Source organism: Morchella sextelata (genome assembly GCF_020137385.1).
Source record: "Morchella sextelata strain SCLS chromosome Unknown scls_2, whole genome shotgun sequence".
Lineage (NCBI taxonomy): Eukaryota > Fungi > Ascomycota > Pezizomycetes > Pezizales > Morchellaceae > Morchella > Morchella sextelata.
The window spans coordinates 1,267,426-1,293,882 of NW_025408617.1; the positions used below are offsets into that span (position 1 = coordinate 1,267,426).

The following is a 26,457-nucleotide window of genomic DNA, read 5'->3' on the forward strand; positions in this document are numbered from 1 at the left end:
TCTCCTCCAGAGTGAACTACATGTAATCTATTGCCGTCCTGGGGCTTCCAACCGCCTGTTCCTGGATCATGGAATAACCCCGATTGAAAAAAGACACATAATGTCCATCTCTGCTTGGAATAGCACCACCATAAATCAATATCGAGGAAATGTCCTGATAATGCTCCGGATCCATATACATCAGTTTTTGCGCAATTTCCAAAGGCCCATTCCCATGTCTATCCTTCGCATTGACATCTGCCCCAGCATGTAGTAAAGTCCTCACAACCGAGAGAGAAAATTGGCGTGTCGCAAGATGAAGGGGTGTTTTGCCACGATAATCCTTCGCGGAGACTTTGGCGCCGTTCTTGATCAGAAGTATCACTATGGCATTGGATACCTCCTCATCATTTACTGCCAGATGAAGTGGAGTTCTACCGTTGTTGTCCTGCGCATCAACGTCCACACCTTTCCCCAATAGCTCTCCCACCAGCCCCTCGTTCTTGTCTTTTACTGCCATATGAAGTGCACTCCACCCATACACCCTGTCAACACCAGCCAGGCGAAGCGACTCAGCTATCATATATCTAGCCAGACTCCCGTTGCCATTTTTCCTTGCCACTGCCACCGCGCATTGTGTCTGTTCCAAAAAAGACTTAGGATTGAGCTTAATCAAAAGCTTTGCCATCTTATCGTTGTTTGCCGAAATTGCCATCGTTAAGGGCGTGAGCCCCCCATATAATTCAGTGTCATTGAACGAGGCCTTCCTCGACGCCAATGCTCCCACTTCATCCTCGAAATTGTGCAGCGCCGCCCAAAACAGCGGTGTACAGAAGTGTCCCCGGCAACTTACGTAGTACTTTATATGGACAGTCTTGAATAATATCTTCAAGATCGCGATGTTGTCGGTATCGGTTTTGTCGGTTTCGAATCTAGACACGGCGGTATCAAATGGAACGTCTAAGTTTCGGGAACGGAACATCGCCGCAGGATTCAAGACCTCGGTAAAATGTTTAACCATCTTCACATTTTTGGTATATATAGCATGCATGAGTGCAGTACCGACGTGGTGCTCGCGGTACGAGGGCAGAATGCGTCGTTCTAGTCTTATCGTCGTAGGTCTCGCCATAACACGGGCTGTAATTTCATCGATGTTATCTACAGTGGCTAATATCTTGTCAGGGTGGTCGGGGGGGTCGTAAAAGGTAAGAGGCTCAGTAATATGGGTAAACAAGCGGCGGAAGGTAGTTTCGTTAACGCGGGCAGTGATGGCGTAATGAAGCATTAACGTAGGGGATGTGCAATTTGCGGAGAATGATTCGGGAAAGTGCGGGTAAACGATGCTATAGAAGCGATGACAGGTCATCAGGAGATCCTTTGGGTTTTTAACATAGTGGGCGATCTCATAAAGGAGCTCGTTGGGGAGGTCGAGGAGGAATATTTGTTTTCGTTGCGGCATCTTGTATGACTTTTAAGAAGGTTATCTAGATCAACAGCTACTCGGATATATATGTGCTTGGTGCAGTACCGTATTTATATCCCTTTGAGCCTATGTGTCATTCAAATTGGCGGTGCAGGGATGTGCGCAGAGCTTCCGCAGCTGCGGCTGTGTCGGGCGGTCGGGCATATGGTATATAAGTAAATAAATAAATAATACGGTGGAATGTATCTTCCTGCAGATACGGTACTGTAGTTTTAATCTTAATGAAATCGTTTAGCGATGATTCAAGAGAACATTAGTTAGTAGGCATAATTGCAGCTGATGTGATCATTGACCCCGGCTGTTACAAGCGTAAGGCAGCCTATGCCCGTTACCTATTCTGGATTATTCCAGCTAAAGCAAAAAGGAACATTCCACATCTCATAGTTCACAGGAAGGCATGGTTGGAAGCAATGTCGCTATAATGATTTCTCTCCAAACCAGCACGAGAAGGGTTTACATATGAGTCATAAAATTATTGGCGAAAGTGCGTTTAAAGTTCAGGCCGCCAAGTATTACGGGCTGATCATCAGATTAGATTAGATGCGATAAGGGCACTAACCCCGCAACAGTCCCATTCCACACTTCGTCAAGTGCAACCACACAACCGTAACAACAGCGACTCCCAGTTACTCCAAAATTTCAATCTACAAACGACTCGACAACCCACCACACCAACCTAAAGGGCCCGACGCCGAATTACCAAAACAGCTCGCCCAATATGTAAGGATTTCTCTCCGTATTTTCTGGTTCGGCTGGGATGGGTGGAATTGGCCTGGGAGAGAAACGAGGGGATGGGAAGTGTTTTGTGGTGGTTGCAGCGGGTTGATTGAGGTGGAAGGGAGGACATGAGGAAGCGAAAAACAACGGATTGGGGAAATGGCGTGCTAACGATACTGGTGGTATTAATAGGTCTCTCGTCGCCGGCGAGAAGTCGAACTTCCAGTTCATTGTAAGTCGCCTCTTACAGCCCCAGCCTCATTCTGGAGATTTCGACACCTCCGCATCTCGCTACGGCAAATGAACGGAGAATATGGAACGGATCGAGAAGTTTGGACGATACAGAAGCTAACAGCATTTTTCAATAGCTCCGTCTTCTCAACACCAATGTTGACGGAAAGCAGAAGGTTATGTACGCCCTCACCAAGATAAAGGGTGTCGGTCGTAGATACTCCAACTTGGTCTGCAAGAAGGCCGATGTTGATCTCAACAAGCGGTACTAGCTCCTCGCCCTTCCATTTCTACACTATATCTCTAACATTCATATTCTCCAGTGCCGGTGAGCTCACCACTGAGGAGCTCGAGCGTATCGTGACGATCATCCAGAACCCCACCCAGTACAAGATCCCCACCTGGTTCTTGAACAGGCAGCGTGACATCGTCGACGGAAAGGACACCCAGATCCTTGCCAACGCCCTCGACAACAAGATGCGTGAGGACTTGGAGAGGCTGAAGAAGATCCGTGCCCACAGAGGTCTCAGACACTACTGGGGTCTCCGTGTCAGGGGTCAACACACCAAGACTACCGGTACGTTCTCCCCGCTGAGCGTGGTTCTATGGGGAGGAAGATTGGCTGACATGAATTTTGTGAACAGGTCGTCGTGGTCGCACCGTTGGTGTGTCCAAGAAGAAGGGTTAAACGATTTCTATTTCTTCTTTCTTTTCTTTGGGTTGTGTGCGCATGGTAGTGGGAATAAAAAAAATTATATAGTGTACACAAATCAAAGATGTTGAGCGCTATATGATTGTTGTGTGGCCCCTATGTGCGAACAAAAAAGGGAAGCAAAAGTTCAGCGCGGGTTTTTCTGTGTATAAATTTTACGGTTCTGGGTTTTCAAAATAGCGAGTGCTCCAAAGTTCAGATGAAGGATTTATATTCAGCAGTTCCTTGTGGCGGGTGTGGGTGATGTATTGTGATTTCTCTTCGGACTGTTGTAGTAAGGTGTATCTTCTAGGGGACTGATGCAGTAAAGTGCGGATAAAAGCTCTTATCGTGTAGCGGGAAAACAGAAACATAAGGTCAAGAAATCATTGACAGCTGAATTCCGGATAATGTTTCTTAATAAGGCTGGTTAGTTAGTCCGTAAAGTCTACAGGACATAAGGTCATGTAGACATGAGGGTTATAGAGGTGTTCCTGCTGGACTGAATGAGTACGGTACACTATGAGCCATAACCTGAACCATAACCGTCATACGGAGATAGTAATCGCAGCTTCTCACCCGGGCTCATAGAACTTTCCCTCCAGGGCATAGACGCTTACCAACTCTTGGCACTGACGCACCTCCGACAGCCCATTTTCTTTCTCTTCGACATTTCAACACCAACCCCGCTACAAAGACTTCATTCCCCTACCATAACTGTTTCACACGAGAATATACACACCGGAAACAAGCACGATGCCGATTAACCAAGTAAGCACCCTCTCTCAATCAGGCCAGTCCTAAAAATCAGTATTAACACCATAGCAGCCCTCAAACCAGATCAAACTGACGAATGTCGCCGTCGTCAAAATGAAAAAAGGTACCCACGGCCCCCCCGCGCACTATCAGTCTTACCCAATAACTAACAACCCACAGGCAAAAAGCGCTACGAAATCGCCTGCTACAAGAACAAAGTCCTCGAGTACCGTTCTGGCGTGTAAGTATCCTCTCCCAACCTACCACCCCCACCCACTAACCCACACGCTAGCGAAACCGACCTCGACGAAGTCCTTCAGATCCACCAAGTCTTCACAAACGTCTCCAAGGGCGCCGTCGCCCCGCACGCCGACCTGCAAAAGTCCTTTGGCGCCTCCACGCAACTCTCCGACATCATCCTCGAGATCCTGCAGAAGGGCGAGCTGCAAGTCGGCGAGAAGGAGCGCAATGCGAAGCTCGAGATGGTCCACAACGAAGTCATATCGCTGGTCGCAAACATGTGTGTCGACCCGGAGACGAAGCGTGTCTACACAGGGACCATGATAGAGAAGGCGCTGCAGGAGCTGAGTTCGCGGAAGAGCGACGAGGAGGGCGTGCCGGCGTGGCATGGCGTCACGGATAAGAAGAGTAGTAAGGCGCAGGCGCTGGAGGCCATTAAGGCACTTGTGTATCATCAGCCGGTGAGGATTGCGAGGGCGCGCATGAGGTTGAGGATCGTCTGTGTTAAGAGGGTGAAGGAGAAAGTTGAGGAGTTTGTGGAGGAGGTTGAGGAGGAGGGGTATGAGGGTGGTAACTGGGAGTGTGTTGGCTTTGTGGAGCCGGGGAGATATAAGGGACTGGTTGACCTGGTTGGGCAGGAGACGAAAGGAAAAGGAAGAGTCGAGGTGTTGGACACTGCGGTGAGTTCTGGATCCTCATTATTTCCTGGTGTTTATTTCGAGAGTTTGACTGACTGTTTGGTGATAGGTTGTGCACGAGGGGTGAATTTTGGGTTTCCTTATTTTTTGTTTTCTTAGGTATTCCATGGTGGATAAATAAAATGCGAACCGGAGTTTCTTTTGATTCTTTGTTTTATATCGGTCTCCATAATTCATTACATTTGCTCAAGCACATTAATGGGCATCCGGCCCTTCTTCAATATCGTCCCTGAGTCCTGGATAGTGTTGACGCGCTGATAAAGCTGCATCCAGCATTCAGATCCTTCAGGCATTGTGGACTTAGGTACAGCTGGATCTGGCAGCTTAACAGGCTAGCACCCACATGCAGACCTTACGGGCTGGAGTAGGTACTCCCTTGATTCCTATCTACATGCTACTCTAGAGCCGATAGACTATATCAATATAGGCACACTCATGAAGTACCCACCACTCTGCTGGTCGCGTGCCTTCCCCTTATCTCGGATGTTCTATCGGGGACTTCTCGAATATGCCTTCATATATCCAGCCAATCGATATTGGGCTTCCCCTGAGCCCAGGAACGTCAGGAGTTTACCCTACTACCGCATCCAGTGATCTCGATCCAGCTCCCATGCATGTGGGTATACACATAACCGGAGTACCTCCTCCCCCAAGGTACATACATTGGCCCATTGTACCTAGACTCGTAAGTACCGTAAGTAGAGCACCTACGTAGCCAACGCAAATACAATGGCTCAGGCCTCAACACGTAGGTACTAGGTACTCGTCGAATGAGTAATTGTTTCCGATTGGCTTGTTATCCGCAACCTGGGAGACAGGCCTACATTGGTAGTTTAGGGTTGAGGGCTTTGGCTTGTTTTGATGATCCAATCCAGACGGATGTCCTAAACCTTGATTCCTGATCTCGGTCTCAACTGGGAATAGCTAGCGCTAGAGATCCGCGTTAGGCAGCTCGCGACCGGGGGTGTCTGTGGCGCAAACAACAACGCGAACCGGATTAGGGGGCTGATAACGAGCCACGACATCCCATGATCACAAGACTCCGCGTGAAACTGGGAATCCCTGCTGTCTCAACCAACCCTGGGGGTGAAGTCTGGGGTTTTACCCTAGCCATGCGGCGGCTGCCAGCTCATGAGAGAGAGAGAGAGAGAGAGAGAGAGAGAGGGAGAAGAGAGGCTCGTGGGTGCTCACTCTACAATGTAGGTACCTGCTCTGTGAAAGGAACCACAAGCATGCAAGCTGCACGGAAATCTGCCCGGAAGGGTTCTCTCGGCTGACCTTGATAGCTCCCTGATTATGATAGGCACCGTGCTGTGTGTGATCGGCCCGAGCGCTGTCGTAGCCCAGCCGGGACCTGCGTTATCCTGCGCACCGTTATCTGGGGAACATCTCAGACCCGGAGGCTGGGCACCCACATCTTCCATCTGAGCGCTGATTGGCCCGGTGTTACTAGATATCATGCGTCATTATCTGGGAGCCTTCCTTTCTAGCCACACCCCCCTAGCTGTATCTTCTACGGGACGAGGTTAATCCTGTCCCCCCCTCCCCCCCCCCCCCAAATCATCCATGTCCCCAGGTTTGGCAGCGATCGTGGGCTCGTTCGCATCAGTCATCCGCCGCGTAGGTCTCGACACAAAACCCGCGTCGTTCCCTCCTCCTCTTTGCTTTCTTCTCCAGCTCTGCTCGAAAACCTTCGTCTGCACCCATCATCCAATCTTCCCCCCCATAGTAGAAGAACTCTTTGCTGGTTCATCTCCCCCATAGCATCACTATCAACTATCAAAGAACCCCATCCACTCTTTGCATAAACACATCATGAAGCTTTCGGTAGCTTCCGTTGCGGCCCTCTCCTTAGCCGGTGGGGCATACGCCTTCTTCCCCAACACTGAGCAGAACCCCCTCATTGCCTCTTCTAAGTCTTCCTCTGCTCTCTCCCCGTCTATTGCCCAGATCCAGGAGCAGCTTTCTGCCCTTGGTGGGGAGCACACTGCCGAGGCCATTACGGCATGGAACCGTATCGCTGAGTTGTACCCCGAGGACACCATCTCCGCGGTGCAGGCATTGCTCAACAAGAGTAAGCCAAAGTCTGGCGTCAAGAAGATCCCCGATAACAAGTGGGATTACGTTGTCGAGGGCAATGATGTTGTGTCCGCCCTTGGAAGCAAGATCGGTGGCCACGAGAAACTCAAGGGGACGAAGTTGAGGATCAAGAAGCCCAATGGTCTTGGAATCGACAAGGACATCAAGCAGTACTCTGGGTACCTTGATGTCGACGATGACGACAAGCATTTCTTCTTTTGTAAGTACCACTTTCCGCGAACATCTACCGAGCAATCGCTTACGTCTATAATACAGGGTTCTTTGAGTCTCGCAATGACCCCAAGAACGACCCCGTAGTCTTGTGGCTCAACGGTGGTCCTGGGTGTTCGTCGCTTACTGGGCTCTTCATGGAGCTTGGCCCTGCGTCGATCAACGCGAAGATCCACACCGTTGACAACCCATACTCATGGAACTCCAACGCGTCGGTTATCTTCCTTGACCAGCCAGTCAATGTTGGATACTCTTACTCTTCTAGCCAGGTTTCTAGCACCCAGGCTGCTGGTAAGGACGTTTACGCGTTCTTGACCATGTTCTTCAGCCAATTCCCCGAGTACTCTGCTCAGGACTTCCACATCGCTGGTGAATCTTATGCCGGACACTATATTCCCCAGTTCGCGACTGAGATCCTCGAACATGAGGACCGCAACATCAACCTCAAGTCTGTCCTGATTGGTAACGGTCTTACCGACGGAAAGACTCAGTACAACTACTACCGCCCCATGGCTTGCGGTGAGGGTGGATACCCGTCTGTCCTCAGCGAGTCTGAGTGCCAGGCTATGGATGATGCCTACCCCCGCTGTGCTTCTATGATCGACAACTGCTACAAGTCTGGTTCCGTTTGGTCTTGTGTCCCTGCCTCCATCTACTGCAACAACGCCATGATGCGCTCTTACCAGAACACCGGAAGGAACGTCTACGACATCCGTGGCAAGTGCGAGGACACTGACAACCTTTGCTACTCTGAGATGGGCTGGATTCAAAAGTACCTGAACAAGGAGAATGTCATGTCTGCTCTCGGTGCCGAGGTTTCCTCATACGAGTCTTGCAACTTCGATATTAACCGTAACTTCCTTCTCGGTGGTGACTGGATGAAGCCATTCCACAACTTCATTCCTCCTCTCCTTGAGAAGATCCCTGTCTTGATCTACGCTGGTGACGCCGATTTCATTTGCAACTGGCTCGGAAACCACGCCTGGACTGAGGCTCTTGAATGGCACGGAAAGAAGCAATTCAACAAGGAGCCCCTTACACCCTTCATGGTCAATGACGAGGAGAAGGGCCAGATGAAGTCCTCCAACAATTTCACCTTCGCTAGAGTCTACCAGGCCGGACACATGATGCCCTACAACCAGCCCGAGGCCTCTTTGGAGCTTCTCAACAGGTGGTTGTTTGGTGACTACTGGGCGTAGATGATGTACGGGTGTAACAAGTGTTAATGTGGGTTATCTCGGGATGAAGGGTATGCTAGTGACATGATACGATAAATACGCGGTGTTTCTACTTTTTTTTTTTTTTTTTTTTGCTTTGGTTTTATGGGCGGATCCCATGGGTTTCTCTGTATTGTAGGGTCATCATTATTGCATTTTAGTAATTAAGTCTTTTGGTTTTATTCAGTGAATAAGTTAAACCCAATCTTGTCTTGAGTTTCCTGAGTCTTGTGCGCAACACGTGATTACCTAGTGACGAATACGCCTTCAACGGGAAACTGTTTAAAGCAACATGCACGGTTTCTGGTGTAGGTTCCCTATCACGAACTGGAAGCTGTAAACACGCTGATAGGGCAACGGCCATTCCTGCTTCCTCCGTCTTTTGCTATATTACGCCCTGGCACTCGCAATTAGGCAGAAAGTAGAAGACGGCATATCAGCACACCTATGGCAGGGGTAGTCAAAGTTCAAAAGACCGAGTTAGAATCGGAGTTGGGGCAATCTGACAAAACATATGTTTGCGATTTATTTTCCTGGGAGTGCCGAAAAGGCATGAATAACTAAAAGCCTTCTCAACTCCAACTTTTCGGTGCACGCTATACCGCCGCTACCACATGCCCTTCTAGTTGGAATATTTATTCATCTAAAGAGTGCGACTAACTACCCATTCTGGGAACCTCTTAAATTTTTCGTTCAAACCTGCTAAAACATGTGAAGTGAAAATAAAGGGGGATATCATGCAGTGTGTATATACGCCAGGAATCAAAAACAAAGTATATACTTAGGGGCCATGCCAAATGAGCAATGAGGAAAATAGAAAAAGAAAGAAAAGAAAAAGAAAATGTATATCTTTTATAGCTCCAGATTGTACGCTAAATTTTCTCCGCAACCCAAAACTCAGCCTCGTAGGAGTGAGTCAACATGCTCATACCGTCACCCACATACGCGGTATTCCCCTTGCCCCTCTTGACAATCTTGAATCCGTAAGCGGGAATCAGCTCCAGGACCTCCTCAAGAGATATCTCGAAGCTGCCATCTCCTTCTTCCCTTTTTGGCGGACGGTGGTCCTCGTAGTGCCACAGGAGCGGCCCGAAATTGATCCACACACCGCCTGGGACGAGGAGATTCCGGATTGTTTCGAGGTATGCGCATAAATTGGGGGCTGTGTCGATGAAGAAGACAGTGGCACATACTTCGAATGTCCCCGCCGACTCGGGGCCCCGGTAGCCGGATATGAAGTCGCTGGCGCTCATGGAGAAGCGGTCATCCGTCGCGGCGAGGAGAGACGCTGGGTGGACGTCTGGGATGAGGACGGGCCGTAGTTGGTTGGTAACAGACTTGTGGTTGGAGAAGGTGTTGATAAAGGGGTGGAGAACGAACTCATTGGCTTTACTGGAGCTGGAGGGTGTTAGTGATGTGTAAGTGTATGTAGGAGAAGAACTAACTGGTTGAGGATAAAGTTGGAGGCCATAAGCTGATGGTAGGAGAATTCATTGCCCTGAGCACTAAAACCTGATTTGACGTAAGTTGAGGTCAAAAACAAGACGGAAAATCATTTCCTTACCTGCTATTGCAATATCAAATGCCAGCCTGCCCAGCCCAGCCCCGGGAACCAAGACCCTGATACCTGCTCTATCCAAAGACCATCAGAACTAATTACCAGCAGATCTTCCTTTCCTGAAGAAAATAAAAGGCTTACTTTTCCCCACTTCCCAATGCCCCATATCTCTCTTCCAGCTCTTTCATAACTGGGCCATAACATACATTCCTTTCAACTGCTCCTTCCGCGCTCCAGTCTCGGTAGAATTGCTTGATAGTGCTCCTAACCTTATCCAGGTCTTCGGGCGTCACCATTTTCTCTAGTGCCTTCCTGCCCTCCTTGTCCGATGGGATATCAATACCAAACGATTCACCAGCTGTACGAAATATCGCTTCAGAGAGGAGTGCATTGTGCTCGATCGCATCGTCTACCATATCCAATTTCTTGAGATACGAGATGGGGAGCTTTTGGAGAAGATCTTGGTGTGCACGTGGGAGGTTATAGAAGGCATTTCGCCGGCGGTGTGTTAAATTACGATGGGCAGCGCGGCGGTAGAGACTGATAGCGGCGTTAGCTAAGAATAGGTCTTTAGAGATGAGGACCCACTTACAGATACGAGTATAGAGAAGAAACCGCAGCCTGGTGCTCTTCAGGATCCTCGTATGGGTTTATTCCATGGTCGAGTTCGTGTTGATGGCCGACATCTAGTTCCATCTGAGACATCGTGAATTGATTACTATGGTATCACCAGCCAATAGATCGTTTCAAGAATCTATTATCCCTGGGTGGCGCGATGTGACGGACGAGATGTGGATGGAGCGTTAGTGGTACCTTTACGGGGGATTGGACGACGTGACGTGGGGTAGTTAGTGGGGCTGGCCTTGGCAGCTTCCGATTGATCTCCTGTGACGCTTGGCGAGGATATGGCAGCTTGTTTTCCCATCATGCGCTTTAACTTCACTGTGATACGTTGTACTGAGGCAACGGTAATATGATTTTGGAATATTCACTTGTTCACGATAGGTGTGTAAGATCTGCCAGTGACGATCCTTCGGTTACCCACCCTCGTGATCGACGTTCATCATAATGGAGGAGATATGCCGCTCTTTTCTATCTATAAAATTCCCACGACATCTTGCTCTGTCGTGATAATCAGTCTTTTTCACCCCCACTCTCTCCATCACACAGAGAACCACTCGTTTCACCGATCACAGTTCTGCAGGCAGATACATATCACTCAGCCATTATACCTCCCTCCATCGCTCCTCGAAGCAGTAAAATTAGTTTTCAACAATTCGCCTTCTCCGTGAGCTCATGACCGGAGGAGGAGGAGGAGGAGTATGATCGACAGAAACTGGGAAATTATGTTGGGGGAAATATTTGGGAGGTGATAAGCAGGTTGTGAATGGCCAGCGGTAACCGAAGTTTGTGGGTGGTGGCCTACTAGAGTACTAGCAAGCCCTAATATCCAGGTGCTTATTGATTGATGGCGCTTGTTTCATTTGATGGGCAGTGTGCGAATTGTGTGAGGAGGTACAGAGACGAGAAGTATGTATTATTATGTCCCCACCTAGCCAGCGAAGCATTGCGTTAGCATCAAATTTATGTTCCAAGGAAAAAAACTGATCCAATGATCGTTCAATGCAGACACAGTACGGTCTTATTTTGTACAACTATTGACCTCACTTGGAATTTTAATAAATGCTCGAATTCCAAACACAGCAGAGTACTGCACACACACGGAGTTTCCCGGCCAACAGCTCCTCAATTGTACAGTGTAGATCTATCTAGAGTACTAGTACAATCTCAACCTCCGTATGTACGTCTACCGAGAAAAAGCAAGCCCGGGAAATCTTAGTTCAAACGATCCAGCACATACTTATCCAGTAGATAAATACTCAACTCATAGCATTACCTACCAAAAGCACTCCGCCGCCCGCCGCCGGCCCTGTCCGGATCCGACAGCACCGACAATGCCCTCCTGCGCAGACGTCGAAGAAAAGAAAAGCACAAAGCCCCAGCGAATCCAGCTCAGGATCCGACAGCACCGACAATGCCCTCCTGCGCAGACGCCGAAGAAAAGAAAAGCACAAAGCTCCAGCGAATCCAGCTCAGGTTGTGTCAGGAGGCTACTTACCTACATACTCATTGACTCCTCGCCTCATGATAAGGAAAGAAAGAAGCAAGGTCCCGCGGACGATTGGCAAAATCTAAACCGGCAAAAAGAGTTGGAAAAAAATTGACAACGCCACCCACTAACTGTAGAAGTTTTTTTTTTTCTCTCTCTCTCACGATAATATCATCAGAGGCGGCAAAAAAGGACTCGTAGCACGTATTGAACTACTGCAGAGGAGCTGAAGCGTAAGAAAGCAATATTATTGGAAGCAGTGGGCCCGGAGGTGGTGGGTCGGACCTGTGAGCCGTCACTTGAAATGATTTTTCTAAATTTCCTTTCACGATGGTCGTACACGCGCGCCCTTCTGTGTCTGGATGTTTGTGCGTTGCCCCGGAATCAACCATCAGAAAATTAATAAGCTGTATGGTTTGTAGCAAACACCATGAAGAAAAGAAGCAAGTTTGACTCCTCTCCGTATCGAGGATCAAGGACTAGGATCACAACGATCGGTCTCAAGATTTCGTTTTATGATAATATTTCCAAGAGGAAACCAATCACGCCCCTCGTCGAGAAAAAGAGAATGTGAAACGTTCCAAAGTACCCTCTCTACATATGTACCTAAACATCTCGAGGAACTGCATTTTGCGGGGTTGGCGGTAAAAGCAATGGCAAAAACAAATTAACGGTACGCATCCCACTGTTTTCGACTGAATCTCCCCCAGAAAATGGATACCGAAAAACTGAAATGGTGGTGGTGTGGTGTGCAATGTGGGTGGTGTATGCACACTTAACCGTCAAGGGTGGTAGCACACGACAGGGTCCAGCTGCCAGCAACTCTTCCCGCTTTTAAGTGGACGGCAACGCAGTACTGACAGATTTCATACAGTAGACTCGTGTACCCTACCACCATTAGTGAAATGCTTGACTCCTCAAGTTTTCGGACCACAGCACGATCCATTTGCCGGTGAAAAGACCGAAAATAGAGGGGAAAATAGTCAACTTTTGAAATAATATGGTATTCAAAGTTAGGGTGATAATAAATCAAATCCCTTTCTTCCAATGCAGCGCTCCTAGATAATGAACAGAAAATAGTACAAATACAATCCGAGGAAATTCGTGATGGGGCCAGTAACCAAAAAAAGAACACCAAAGACAGAAATCCGAAATGAGAGGTACCCCAAAAGAAACTCCAGCTCCCAGAGCAAAGTCACCCAACTGCACCCCTTTCCTCCCAAATCCGTACGATTCAAAATCGCCCTTGCTCATCTCCTCTACCTCCACAGCGACCAATTATTATTTTTGAGTTACTTATAGCTCTGGTGACAGGGTCTCGTCAACCCACTCGTCTCCGCTGCTGCTGCTATTGCTGTTTGAACGTGCAAGCACTACAGTCTCGACGGGGTGACTATAATGCTCAATTAGTATAATGGTCGTGTGGGCAAAAAGGGTCCTCAATTAGAAGTGACCTACAGAGCTAGTCCGCCGTTTTTGCACTTCTTGGTACCGCAGGTCCGTGATGAAAGCACGTCAACTGACTGAGAGCTCGCCATGCACTCTGACATATCGTCGTTGACCCATCCGCAAACAGAGGTGTTCTCCTCGACCTGACATCCACAGGTGAATACGGTGTTCTTGAAGTTGCACATTTTGATTTTTTTTAAAAGGTTTGGAAGGCGAATTGGTAGATGTAGGTTATTTAATGGTAGTTGAGTAGTAGTTAGTGATTATGGGATTGATTGAGGGACTGACTTTTTGGAATGGAGAGCTTTTCGACAATGGGGGAGGGGAAGGAAGAACTTTATAGCCAAATCACTACACCTCCTCGAGGCGAGGCTGCAGAAGGTGCATGAGTGAGGGCACCCATTAAACATTTAATTTCCTGAGAGGCTAGCTACATAGCTGGACCGCCTCGCCTTGGTGGTGCCTGTGGGTTGCGAACATCCTATGAGTTCCAGAAAAAATCGAATCAGCAATATCCGTGTGGTGTTTCCAACCCACGGCCGAACTAAAATGACAGAAACAGAAAGAGATATCCATAAATTTCCCAATTTGGGGTTGTTCAACCGTCGAGACCCGCCGCACGGTACTGTACGATGTCGTCAATGCGCCGCCCAATCCGAGACACGATCAACCTTGAAGGGTCTCTTGGAGAATGCTGCTCACTCTCTCACTTCCTCACTCTCGCCTCTCCTGAGGCTCTGGCGATCTTTCTGCTTTCTTTACCCTCCATTTCATATGGCGCTGGACAGGATTTCTTTATCCCCCACTCTTTTTTTGCCAACTCTCGCTACCATATTCGTTACACACACTTTCTGTCCGTACCCTCCGGCCCACTGTAGATGATCTTCAGGGTCTTGTGGAGGTGGGCTCCCTTCCAACAATCACGGAAAATGTTCCTAGAAACATGTACAATTCGGAAGCCTCCCGTCCGAGACATTTTACTAGAGAGCCCATGAGACAATAAAAACTCCCATAATATGTATGGGGAGGAGGGGGAGGGGGAATGAATGACGTCCTTTGTATCTCCTACTGGTTCCTAAGTCTTGCAAAAAGAACTTCTCCCCCGATTCCAACACCCGCCCCTCCACAGTATAAAACTAAGGTTCAGATCTCAACCGATTGTAACTAGGTACAGAGTTACCTAGGGTGGTACTCTAGATGATTCAGACTGGGTTTGAGGAGCATGTGCAGTTTGAATAGGCGTGGTTCTAGTAGATCAATCAGGACTAATAGTAGATCTTTAACGTTCCTAACAGCCAAGAGACTGTAGATCATGTAGCGACAGCGCTGCTAGGTAATAAGCAAAATGGCCTAAGGCATCGTGAGTACATAAATTCCAAGTATTTTTCCCGCTCTGTGTTCAACGATGAAGTCAACGATTCCAACTCCTCGGATTTCTCTCAGTAAATTCCCCATGCGTGCTACGGTGCCACTGTGAGTACCTACTTTGCCATTGTGGCAATTGATTCGGAGCGCCCATTGCCCCCCGCTAACTACATACTCTGTCTAGCTAACGATTGATTTCTAAGTAAGGCCCCAAAATCCTGTTCACCGGGTGAGAAGATGAGCCAGCTAGCTGCTGGCGAGACGAGACGAGGGAATTTCTTTCTTTCCCTTCTTTTCCTTACCGACAATCGTTCCACCTTTGTCGTTAGTCTAGTAGTAACCAGACATCTCACCACCACCACCTTCTTGGAGCATGTGCTTTAGGCCTATTTTTCCCTTACATTACCCCTAACTGTAAATCATGGCCGACTTGCGGAAGGACGATCTGGCAGCGAGCCATGCCATGCGGACAACAACGAAGTTCATCCAAAGAGCCACTTGATGGAGTATGCACAAGGACAAAGCTGGTACCGGTACCGCCTGTATACATACATACATACATACATCTACACACCCACTCTAGGCGGCGGCCGCCGGCTGTTTACAAAGTACGCAGAGTACTCTCCAGGAGCGGAAATACCAGGTATCTACGAACCCCAGCAGCGCTTCAATCGCGATAGAACCGCGGTGAAGAAATCGCGGCATCCACTATTTTTACGTTTCTAGAAGGAAGACCAGTCCATCCGAAGCGAAAGACATGGGGTTGCGTTTTTTTCCCTTCCCCGCACTTTCCGAGAAATTAACCCGGCGGTATTATAATGAGGGGAAACGAACCCGATGTTTGGAGTCTGGAGCGAGCGGGCGAGCGAGCGCTTCGGGTATGGCGCATCGAGTCACGCAAAACTGGAGAAAGATGCGAAGATCCCCCGCCTGAACCTGGTTAACCAGGAACAGACGTATTTCGGATCTCCTCGATGACTTGGGATCAACAAATTGAGTGAATAAAGTATTTTTTATTTTTTATTTTTTCGAAATCTATTCTAGGTTTTTTTTATCCCAACTTCGGGAGATGTCAACTGAACTAAGTAGGCCGCTTCAGCACGAATCGTTTCTACCTTGAACTAGTGGCTGGCTCCCGGATCGACCTCATGGGGGACAGAAAGTATGCCATTCTAAGGAATGATGAGAGGATTATCACCCCCAGGAATGTGATAAGCCCTGGAAGCATTGCGGTATTAATCGCGTGACAATCTTATTAAAACCTTTCTTCTGTTAGTCAAAGAACTAATCATGAAGTTGGCCAAAAGAAGGTAAAGAGATAAATAGTGAAGGAAGGGTTGATATTCAGAGAAAACTGTGTAAATGTCCACATAATTGTTCAGAACAGGTCTGTGAAAATTGTTTTTTAATCATAATAAGGTGATACGGAGCATAGAACGAAATAAATAAATAAAATTACCTGCACGAGAAGCCTGGGACTCCAGCAGCCAGGCCTCTGCCTTTTCTTGAGTCCGCCTACTTGATCATGTAGCCGACAATGGCATTTTGCGTAAGCCGACCACGAAGCCCAAGCAGGGCACGCACCTGGTCGGATACACAAAATGCCATTGTCGCAAGCAATTTATTCCTAAAAAAATTCCTTTACGACTCGTTAGTCGATGGCTCTCCAAGGATCAATTCAAGCAGAGCGAGTAATCAAAAATAGGGATGTGTTGGAAAGTTATTCAGAAGGTCTCCAAGAAATTGTATTTTGTCCACATAATTGTTCAGAACAGGTCTGTGTTTAATTTCTTTCATCATAATAAAAAACAAATTTGCAGGGCAAGTGGAACGTGAAAAAATGAAGTAGGTTTATGGTTTGCTTACAGTATCAATCCATGCTGCTCTCTCCGTTGTTAGATCGCGACATCACCGATGATGTTCGTGGGATACATGTTGGTGGTTGAAACCTGGGGGAGAAGCCCGTTGGCGGCGGAATCAGATCAATGGCTACATCAATCGATCGATGGCAGTGAGTCCTCGATCTTGGGTGTTGGGTGCTGGGGAATGGAGAGATGATATGCATGGTGGTTGGTTAAAGTGATGGGTTGGGTTGGGGAAAAATAAGAAAAAGTTTCTCTGGGACTGTGGAACTGTTGCAGGGGGTGACGGACGGTCAGGGTAGCGGGTTAAGGGCTTTAACCCTAGATTGTCTGGAAACCTAACCCTAGTCTCCTGAGTGAGTGAGTGATTCTGTATGACACGTCAAGGATAATTTATTCATTTATTGCTTACTAGAGGTTTTCCCGTTTGTTACCAACCGGAATCATTTCATGATGCCCAATCTCAATTTATACTATCGATTCAAACCAGGTTGGTGAATGAAATAACGCCTTACGTTTCTCTTTTCCCTGCTACTCTGGCCTGGAACCCTTTTGCCTTTGGAAGTACTTTCCCGGGCGGAGTAAACAGAACAATCATTTTATCGAAGGGCTGTTCCGGCATATTATATTCCAGTACACCCTTATATTCGTTCTATGTAGGGAGCCTGGGTGCAGGGCCAATCATCACCCGCCATTTGCGAAATTTCTTTTCGTCCTGACCTTTTATATATCAGGAGATAGATGACACGGTGACAAGGAGAACAATAGTAGACACATCGCGTATCCGCCATGTATCAATGTTGTCTGTTCAAAATGCTATCTGTCCAAACTATGACAGCTCTGGATTTGTTCTGCATCTTCGAATTCATCTCCACAAAACAGTAACAACAACAACCAGCCTGATGGCTGCATTCGAGAAAAGACTGAGGCTTCAGCTTCTATTTCTCCAATATCTTGAAAGCTCCCGGAGGATACTGTCAGTTAAAGTTCACTCCATGGATATCCTTTTCTCGAATAAAATAAAACGAAGGCTATGTAAGCTAATGGCGGGCGTCCGCCATGTGGATATAAATTAAGTACAATACAGCAATCGCTACATACAATTGAAATCTATAAATTTAAAGAAAAGCCGAAGGAAAAGCCAAAGGAAAAACCAAAGGAAAAGTCTAAAGCTTGCTAAGTAAATCCACCACCCCCTTCCCCTCATCCTTTTTGAGTCTAATCAAGCCCTCTTGATAACACGACGCCAGCAACAGCCCATCCCGATTCCATATCCTCTGCGTCACCAACGCCCTCTCCTCCCCCGCCCACGACGATTCCAACTCCATAAACACCCACTCATCCGCCTTGATCTCTGCTGCATGATGAAAATATATCGTATGGTCAAGGCTCACCATCATGCCAATATCATCCATCCTCAGCGGATTCACCTTCGCGGCTGTCACCAAGAAGAACGCATCCGAATAATAGGCCAGAGCCGGCAGATGCGCCTCCTCATCCTTAATCGCACCCTTAATTCTCACCCACTGCCTCAAACGCTTCTCCGTCGGCTTTGCATCCCGAGTCTGCTCCGCGATCCCCAGCTGCCGGTACTCAACCGGGTCCTTCTCCCTCCGGCGGCGATATTTCTCGAGCCCCGCCTCATCAATGCTACCCTTCTTGTACCAGTTCAGCAGCTGCGCCTCGTCTGTGACGCACTCCTCTGGTAGCGGAATCCCCGCCGGCAGCGGCATCGAGTGCTCAATCTTCGACTGTTCCTTCGCCGGCGCCCGCATAAACGAGCAGGTGGTAGTGAAGATGCACTGGCCGCGCTGCCGCGCCTGAACCGTCCGTGTGGCGAAAGAGCGGCCGGACCGTACGCGCTCGACGTGGTATACGACAGGAATGGTGGGGTTGCCGGCGAGGATGAAGTAGCAGTGCATGCTGTGGACTTTGAGATCCTTTGGTACTGTGCCTTGGGCTGCTGTGAGGCATTGCGCGATGATCTATAGATGGGCACCTTGTTAGCTATGCTACTACACAGCTAGCTAGCTGTCGGCGGGAAACACTCACGCAGCCGCCATAGATCCCCCGGGCATCGTCGGGCTTCCATAGGGGCCTGCTGTTTGTAAACACGCCGTCGCCCATCTCCTCTAGTGCCGAGAGCTCTAGGTTGTTCTCGAGCAGCGACAGCTCCGGGTTCATTGGCGGGATCGTCTTGAGCGTCGGTCTCGGGGTTGCGGCGGAAGCAGTCATGATTGTATGCGGGTGTAAGTTCAAAATAATTTTTTGTGTGTACTTTACTGATATGAAAGGAAGATTGAACGCAGATATTCGGATCAGGGACAGAGAGAACCGGGTTTTGTTGCAATTAATTGTTCACTCATCGGGAGTCATGCCGGGTCTGGGGTTTGTAGTGGGAATGCTGGGCCGAGGTTCATTGGCGCATCACGTGAGCCGCGGCTTAACGCCGATTTCTTGCTATTGGGACGTGTGAAAGGAGTCATGGTAGTATTCTGTCCTGGTGATGGTAATGAATGACGTTAAATGTTGATATATCCCCTGCCTGGTGTCTTTTGATGCTATTTGAGCATGTGTTTGTACCTATCGCGGATATGCCTAAGCGTAGATAGATCTATATGGAATGTGAGATGCAGATGTTACCGAACAGGGCCTTGGGTATTTATCGGATTGGCTTTGATTGATCTAACCGTCGGATCATTGAGGTGGGGGCAGATGCGAGGGTATCGCAGAATGTGTTTGGCACGTGGAAAGTACTCGAGTGATATCCCATGACGCTGAAGACGATACCGCTCCGACCTTTGATCATGTTGCTGGGGAATGCTGGCCAGCTACTATATGAGTCTAAGTGAATCGTATGTGGAGTTTATAGCAGGCATCCTGCGAAATGCGCACTTGATACCATCACCATATATCACTCGGCTTTTGTCTTCAGAGAGCCAGACAGTGGGAAATCTCGGGGCATATATATACCAGGCCTAGAATTTATCGAGGGAAAATAACCTATGCCGTCACCAAGAATCACAAACATGGAGCTTTAGGTTGCGAATATCTCTTTAGCCGCCCTACGTGGTCTAGCTCTTGTGCGAACCCCCACGTCGAGGTTGGGGGAGCGGTCTCACGTACTGCATCACGTGCTAGCAATTCCCCAAAAATGCTTGTCGATTGGAGCGACTTTCTATAGACTGTGCCGATCGGATCAGTCTCAATTTCTGGGGATCGTTATTCTGATTCCGGCCAAGGAGTGAGGGTCAACTTAATAAGTGGGGGTATTAGAAGTCACTAGAGCCAGAAACCAGACGCCTACCTAGTCTGGTTAAAATACCACGCCGAGACTACACAGTCGTATTCATCATTAAACAAGACCATGATGAGGTGCACGACACTCCACGTAGCGCTTAAAATACCACCACATCGCCGACACCGCCCGACCGTGATGTCTATCTAGAAATGATATCCGCACACGGCCGGCCGGTGCCATCTCCTTATCAAGCCCGGCCGCGGCACTACAATAATCGGTCCGAACCTCCCCAGTTTCAAATACGGTCTGGGTGCTACGGGACTACTGCATGTATCTCAACGGTTGAATGAAATGGCTACTCTAGATTCACAACTGGTCTATTCTACCTACCTGCTAGAGTAGAGGACTCTGGTTAGGCTCGCGAACTCCCCCAACCAGTAAGTAATTACTCTACTCATGTAGTTGGAGTTGTGCTACATACATGATGTAGTTAGTTAGCTACATTGGGTCCCAAAGTAGAGTACTCAAAGGGGCCAATGTCAATGTTCCAAGTTCCAACAAGTGACACCGGACACTAGCATGATCGGCTAAAGTTGTATGCAACTGCGAGATCGACTGGGGGGGTCACACGGTAATCTTATCAGATCGCCGCCCCTCCCACCCATCTTTGAGTGATCGCCCATGATTCAGCGTCCGTCCGTTGGTTGGGGAGTCGAGAGTGGTCGCTGGTGGTGGTGCACTGAGAGACATGGCAGAGCTGTCACAAACACGCGATTGACTTCCTGTCTGTGATGTGGATGTGCTACTACCTCCCTCCCTCCCTCCCCACTCTCCCCCACTGCCCGGCGCAATCTGTTCGCCATGGTAGTACTTTACCATCTGTGTAGCCTGTAACCTGTAACCTGTGTACCCATCACATTGGCAGCTAGCACCAAAAACCCCTTCTACTACCTTCTCCGGCCGTCCTAGCTACATAGCTAGCAGACCAGAGAGCAGATCAGAGAACAGAGTAACTACTCCACTCGGTCCATGTTTCGGCTTCGCTCAAACACACACACACACCTTCGGCGGTGATTCCCGACGTGCATATATCGTCAAGGCTCACTTCACTTCACTTTGCTGTGAGAGGGTAAATAGTTGAGCGCAGAGAGAAGGGGGGGGGGGGGGGGAAGAGAGAGTCGAAAGGGCAGAACACAACATTCTGCATGCAAGGAACCGCGTCATACACGTGCCATAAGGCGGACAAGTAAGAACCAAGGCTTCGTCGCCGTGAGTCAAAACCTTATTTACTTTTGTATGGAATCATACTACAGGCGGATGTCGCCGTAGGGGATGCAAATCAATGAAATGTGATGGTCGATGGGATGTGGTAAGCCTTGCTGTGGTAGGTGGGAGATGGTACGGGGAAGTGGTGGCAAGTGGTGGCAAGTGGGAGGTGGTTCGATGTGCGAGGCGGAGAAAGCTTCCTTAAGGGTGATATATGGAAATTAAAACTTTTGTTTTTTTGGATTTATGCAGTCATGGTTCTGTCTGTATTTCGACCCTATGTTACAATAAATTAAAGATAAAGATAAAAAAGAAAAAGAAATAAAAGAAATTAGTACGCCAATTACCAGAAATAAAATAAATAGAATAAAAAAAAAACACAACAGAGCAGAAGTCTATCGTAACCTCAATGCCCCCCCGCGCGCTAAGCCATACCAATTGCAATTCCCAGCCCAAAAACCAAAACCAAAGTCCAAATCCCAAAACAAATCCCCAAATAAAAACCAGAAAAAGCCCAAAAACTAAACAGCCAAAATCCCATCTACAATTCCGACCCCGACCTCGACCATTTACTTGAAATCGACGTGACTTGTGACCCTGAGCTCTCCTTATCCATATATGCCGCGCTATGCCTCTTCCTATAAAACACCCTCAAACACGGCAGACAGAAAGCCGTAAAGGCAAACAGCTTCTCAACGAGCGCCCACACGATTGTCTGGCGAATGGCGAGCAGCGAGCTGTCCGAGTGTACCACGACATTGTAAACCTGCGTGAAGCGCACCACTGAGGCTATGATCGAGACGATGCCGACGCCAAAGACGAAGGCGAGGGCGTACAGGTCTTTGCGCGTGAGGCCGTAGCTTGACCGGAAGGAGCCGATTGTGAGGAGGGGGATGAGCAAGACTGGCGTTTGTTAGTGTCAATGTTGATAGATACAGGATTTTGCAGTTCTGCAGATGGATGGGACCTACTCAAGATGTCGCTGGAGATGTTTGTACCCTGCTGCGCAACCATCCCCGGAACTGTCTGTACTGAGATGCACTGATCCGACCCCGTCGACCTGCGTTTTTACTTTCTGTTAGCTCTCCATCTTTTTTATAAATGCGTACTGAAGATGCTTGATCAGATCTCCAAACATACCAATTTCGTGACATAGGCCTGCAGTAGCCCAATTGTAACGATATGACGCCCATATATGTCACAGCAGCATACACCGAAACCACATAGAGCAGTAACCGCACCTTCCCGCTCAAAGTTTCCCTTAGACTCCAATAATACCCCAAAAATGCTGCCTTGAGCAGCCACACCTGCGTCGTGCAGAACAGCGAAATCACGAAAAACTCCTATACATCACAATTAGAATAAGCAACCAAGATCACACAAGCTCCCCACAGCATTCTCATTTGAAACAAGAAAAACCTCCAAAGTCAATGTTACCAACCTTGAGATACTTCGGCGTCAACAGCCTCTTCTCGATTCCCTCCACGCCATATGCCCTCTGAATCTTCAACTCCTTGTCCACACCGTCGTAGGCCATTCCGGCCGCCCCCATCATGAGCACAGAGAACAACAGGAACGCACAGTCACTTAAATTGACTGCAAACGTCCTGGGCCGGTGTCGAAGAATCCATAGCCTGCCCACAGTACCCACCAGCACAACCACCACCAGGAGCGTCACAAGTGCAATGAAGTCCTCAACCCGATTCCCCATCTTATTTTTGTTATTATTGTCGCTGTTGTATGTTGAGTTTTTTTATCTGGGTAGTAATGTTATTGTTGTTTTTGGTTTTGTTTTCGTCGGCACTAGAGAAGTAAAAGGGTGGAAGCACATCCCGACCCCCGAGAGAAATCAAGTCAGAGTTGGATAAATGAGATGGATGGCTCTCCGGGAAATATAAGATTTTTATAAGCTTTCTTCTCATACATCGGCCCCAGCTAACGCTAACGCTAACCAACCAATCCAACCACCTACATGTAACCAAGTTAAACCAACCAACCAACCCGTTTTGGAGTGGGTGGTGGGCTGTCCTCTTTTAACGCTTACTCGAGGTGGAGCAGCAACAACTCGCGACCCAGATTCTTGGGATAAGGGACGGCTAAAAAACTGGATATGATATGATATTTGTATTGGTATTCGGGGAGGGGCGAGCGGTGGTAGCACGAAGAGAGCACGGTCCAATCATGCACGTTGACAAGCGTGTCGAAAGCAGTTCAGAAAGCGGAATCTTATGCGAATCGATCGCTCACTGGACGGGGGAGTCCTGCGTGCTGGATCAATCAGCTGCGTACGGGGCAATAAACCACACATAAAACCACGATATAGAGCAGAAGAGCACATTTTGGCAGCTTAGGTCCAAACAGGTTCCTGAACCGTACCTCGGGTTATCCCCCACAACAGAGAATAGCTACTCCAGATAGGGAGAAATGCGTGTTTTTCGCTGGAGTGCCCAGAGTAGAGTAAAGTTGTGTAGCACCACAGCTACTCTACTCTAGCTAATCCAGACTACATACTAGAGTAGAGTATATGTATGCATAAATCCCGAGTTATAGGTAGCTGGGTACTCTACCCAAAGAGTTGATCAACCTCCAAATTCGCCTGGTGCTGCTGCTGCGGCTTTCATCCCAGTAGGTGCATATGCGCATATCCATTCTTCTCTTCACGGATCGATAGAGTACAAGCCTGGCAGTGCTAGGTATGTACCGGGGGTTGAGGGTAAGTACTGAGAACCCCTTTTTGGGGAATTTTAAAAAGTGAGGGTTTCTAAAGGAATCTGATTGGGCTGATAAAATTAAAATGACACTTGGCAGCCAAGCAGGTATTTGGACAGTCTGCCCCACAGCTTTTGCAACGCAACTTCCTCAATTCCTGTTCTTTTCGAACTTCACCAAAACTTCTTTGATAACTTCGAATCAGTACTCAGATGAACCTGTGAGCAAGGGCTATTCAGTGGTTATTTTTTTGTATTTTTAGGAAAATATTTGAATTTTTAAGTGAAGATAGATAAAACATCTCGGTATTTTTTTCCACCATATAAATTTTGAGGCCAAGGCCAAAATTCATTGGCTGCTTTTGGTTACCATGGGCGGTTCCCATACAAAATCAACCAATCCTTCAAGGCGTCTCGGTATTTAACGTGCACACCCGGTAGTTACATGTTAATTTCTTCTTTGCGATCCCCCGCAAGTCACAGGATGATTAATTCGGAGAGAACGGGAAAGGTGAAAAGCGATCAGCAGTATCGGTTTTTAACTTCGGTAGTTGGGCACGTTGACATTGTTGAAGGAATTCTATTGTTAGTCTAGCTAGCTGCCGAGAGTTGTTGCCTTCGCGGTCGGAAAAAGGTGATGTCAGTTGACTAAGCTAGCTGTTATTGATGCTTAGCTGAGCCAATTCAAGGTTTTGGATATCTAACCTCACCCCGGAATCCGCACCCCACCTGTCAAAAGGTGCGACTTCTTTCAGCTCGCGACGGAAAAAATCGAAATCGGGATTAAATTTCTTATATCCGATTTTACTTTGCTTACTATTTATTTTCGCGCGCCCTGGGCTGCTGCGCTTGTTTTACTATCACAAGCAGATACTCTACGTACGTGATGGAGGGCCCGGGATTATTGAGAAATTGGGGGAATCAAGATGAAACCTGGACCTGGTGACGTTCATCGTTCAAAAGACTGCACCGTTGGGAATTAAATTACTAACCTATTATAATACCTCTCCCCCCCTCTAATTCGCGATCCTTAAACCGTGGATTCGGACTCTTCTGTTGGTGAATGCGCAATCTCCGCCGTCGCGTGAAGGTGCGACCTCAAGACCTCGCTCTCCCAGAATAAACCCTGTCTGCAGATCACAGCTCGCCAAATAGAGTTATATTATGCACTGTGTCACGAAAGTACCTGCCTTGTGCGACAGAGAGAGCATTGGCTGACTAACGCAACAAACCAGCAGCAGAGGATCATTGTCGATAACTCATATTAAAACACCCCGCATATGGCCCGGGACCATGGCAATGAACGATTTATTAAATAAACCCGCCCTGGGCGCGGGGAAAAATTCGGGCGCGCCCCAAAAATAGCTGCAGCGCAGGGCTCTGCCGCAGCAGCGATCCGCGATCATGTTTGATCACTCGGATTAACAGAGCCTTATATCTCGAGCCAAGCCGGGTGTAAGCTAGACCTAGATGATTCTATGATTCCGTCGATGGGGTGATTTTCTGACCATGCAATTATATCAGTAGCCTTTACTATGACCCGTCGAGTATTTGCCACAAGCGGAAGAGCTTCTGAATGGTCAGAATTACTGTGAGTCAGCCTCGTTTCACGTCATAAAGGTAGGGATAGTTCTCATATCCTTTACTATAGTAACGTTTACATCGCACCATGCATCTTGACTCACTACCCCGTCGTACGCCACCCGAACTACATGTAACTGTCGCTCCTCTCCAGGAGCTTAAGGGCTGTCGCTATTAAGAAGAGATTTCTTCTCTCCATGTCCCTTAGCAAGAAAGCTGCAATGTAACGGCCACCATATTATATATATCGCTACAGGATTATAAACAGCAATCTTTTTATGTACGTCCCAGGCGTTTATCGGGAGTGATATCTAGAGAAATAGAGAGCCGATGAACATGATAAAAGTTGCGTAGTTTGTTGTGTGTTAAACAAGGGAGAGGGACGGGGGGGAAGGTCCCCTTTTGTAGGTACATGTACTTACAGTTTAGAGAACAGCTTGCGCTAAAGACAAAAGTACAGATGGTTTAACTGGAACCACATGTACTTGGTACATAATGAAACGTTGACGATAATGTAATTGTCCCGGCAGCAAACACGGAGCTCCGCCATTCGACAGCCCTAGAGTCTCTACAGGTGCCAGATCACGAAACGAGTAGAGCAACTAAGCGGTTCATTACATGACATGCAGGTTCATGCAGTCTTGCCGGCCCGGGCCGCGTCGGCGACCAGGGGATAGAGTACTCGTTTATCACGAAAAGAACTAGAAAATACAGTTGTTCTGGGCAAGGATGATTTGTATGGAGTGGCAGTGATCTCTCATACAAGTTATCCCTGTCTCCGTCACTTGCACTCTCTGGTTCTTTTCGTGGTAAACGGGTACATAGTGGTGCCATAGTTGCATACCTGTATTGTAGAATATTCCAGGCGGGATCAAAAATCTCCTAACGTGCTTATGCGCCCTTTCCCGTGTTGAAATGGGGGCTGAGTCTGTGGACGTGAGGCCTTGGTCATTCACGGCCTCGGGGTTCTTCACTTGCTATTTTGGCATATTATT

General features: G+C 48.1%; 10 protein-coding genes across 10 annotated transcripts; 5 read left to right on the top strand and 5 right to left on the bottom strand.

Annotated features, from left to right (window-relative positions):
• Positions 1-16: 16 nt before the first annotated feature.
• H6S33_005587 (uncharacterized protein) lies at positions 17-1,438 on the bottom strand (the record flags this gene model as incomplete). The annotated part of the gene is made up of 1 exon (XM_044836950.1): positions 17-1,438. One exon carries the CDS (start codon positions 1,436-1,438, stop codon positions 17-19), a length of 1,422 nt encoding a protein of 473 aa, XP_044698896.1.
• Positions 1,439-1,921: 483 nt separating this feature from the next.
• H6S33_005588 (uncharacterized protein) lies at positions 1,922-3,098 on the top strand (the record flags this gene model as incomplete). Its single annotated transcript, XM_044836951.1, has 6 exons — positions 1,922-1,971; positions 2,032-2,182; positions 2,301-2,411; positions 2,548-2,675; positions 2,734-2,987; positions 3,055-3,098. The coding sequence occupies 6 exons, from the start codon at positions 1,922-1,924 to the stop codon at positions 3,096-3,098; spliced, it is 738 nt and encodes a 245-aa protein (XP_044698897.1).
• Positions 3,099-3,857: 759 nt separating this feature from the next.
• Positions 3,858-4,862, top strand: H6S33_005589 (uncharacterized protein; the record flags this gene model as incomplete). The annotated part of the gene is made up of 5 exons (XM_044836952.1): positions 3,858-3,872; positions 3,930-3,981; positions 4,038-4,098; positions 4,150-4,777; positions 4,845-4,862. The coding sequence occupies 5 exons, from the start codon at positions 3,858-3,860 to the stop codon at positions 4,860-4,862; spliced, it is 774 nt and encodes a 257-aa protein (XP_044698898.1).
• A 1,748-nt stretch (positions 4,863-6,610) lies between these two features.
• On the top strand, positions 6,611-8,304 carry H6S33_005590 (uncharacterized protein; the record flags this gene model as incomplete). Its single annotated transcript, XM_044836953.1, has 2 exons — positions 6,611-7,094; positions 7,151-8,304. The coding sequence occupies 2 exons, from the start codon at positions 6,611-6,613 to the stop codon at positions 8,302-8,304; spliced, it is 1,638 nt and encodes a 545-aa protein (XP_044698899.1).
• An 890-nt stretch (positions 8,305-9,194) lies between these two features.
• Positions 9,195-10,585, bottom strand: H6S33_005591 (uncharacterized protein; the record flags this gene model as incomplete). Its single annotated transcript, XM_044836954.1, has 5 exons — positions 9,195-9,720; positions 9,768-9,834; positions 9,887-9,954; positions 10,022-10,420; positions 10,473-10,585. The coding sequence occupies 5 exons, from the start codon at positions 10,583-10,585 to the stop codon at positions 9,195-9,197; spliced, it is 1,173 nt and encodes a 390-aa protein (XP_044698900.1).
• A 763-nt stretch (positions 10,586-11,348) lies between these two features.
• Positions 11,349-12,076, top strand: H6S33_005592 (uncharacterized protein; the record flags this gene model as incomplete). Its single annotated transcript, XM_044836955.1, has 4 exons — positions 11,349-11,410; positions 11,510-11,588; positions 11,654-11,677; positions 11,753-12,076. 4 exons carry the CDS (start codon positions 11,349-11,351, stop codon positions 12,074-12,076), a joined length of 489 nt encoding a protein of 162 aa, XP_044698901.1.
• A 1,210-nt stretch (positions 12,077-13,286) lies between these two features.
• Positions 13,287-13,624, bottom strand: H6S33_005593 (uncharacterized protein; the record flags this gene model as incomplete). Its single annotated transcript, XM_044836956.1, has 2 exons — positions 13,287-13,383; positions 13,449-13,624. 2 exons carry the CDS (start codon positions 13,622-13,624, stop codon positions 13,287-13,289), a joined length of 273 nt encoding a protein of 90 aa, XP_044698902.1.
• A 4,208-nt stretch (positions 13,625-17,832) lies between these two features.
• Positions 17,833-18,901, bottom strand: H6S33_005594 (uncharacterized protein; the record flags this gene model as incomplete). The annotated part of the gene is made up of 2 exons (XM_044836957.1): positions 17,833-18,651; positions 18,719-18,901. The coding sequence occupies 2 exons, from the start codon at positions 18,899-18,901 to the stop codon at positions 17,833-17,835; spliced, it is 1,002 nt and encodes a 333-aa protein (XP_044698903.1).
• A 2,813-nt stretch (positions 18,902-21,714) lies between these two features.
• H6S33_005595 (uncharacterized protein) lies at positions 21,715-22,884 on the bottom strand (the record flags this gene model as incomplete). Its single annotated transcript, XM_044836958.1, has 4 exons — positions 21,715-22,076; positions 22,145-22,233; positions 22,314-22,516; positions 22,615-22,884. 4 exons carry the CDS (start codon positions 22,882-22,884, stop codon positions 21,715-21,717), a joined length of 924 nt encoding a protein of 307 aa, XP_044698904.1.
• A 2,060-nt stretch (positions 22,885-24,944) lies between these two features.
• H6S33_005596 (uncharacterized protein) lies at positions 24,945-25,931 on the top strand (the record flags this gene model as incomplete). Its single annotated transcript, XM_044836960.1, has 7 exons — positions 24,945-24,971; positions 25,123-25,131; positions 25,312-25,336; positions 25,406-25,472; positions 25,533-25,595; positions 25,857-25,866; positions 25,923-25,931. The coding sequence occupies 7 exons, from the start codon at positions 24,945-24,947 to the stop codon at positions 25,929-25,931; spliced, it is 210 nt and encodes a 69-aa protein (XP_044698905.1).
• Positions 25,932-26,457: the final 526 nt, after the last annotated feature.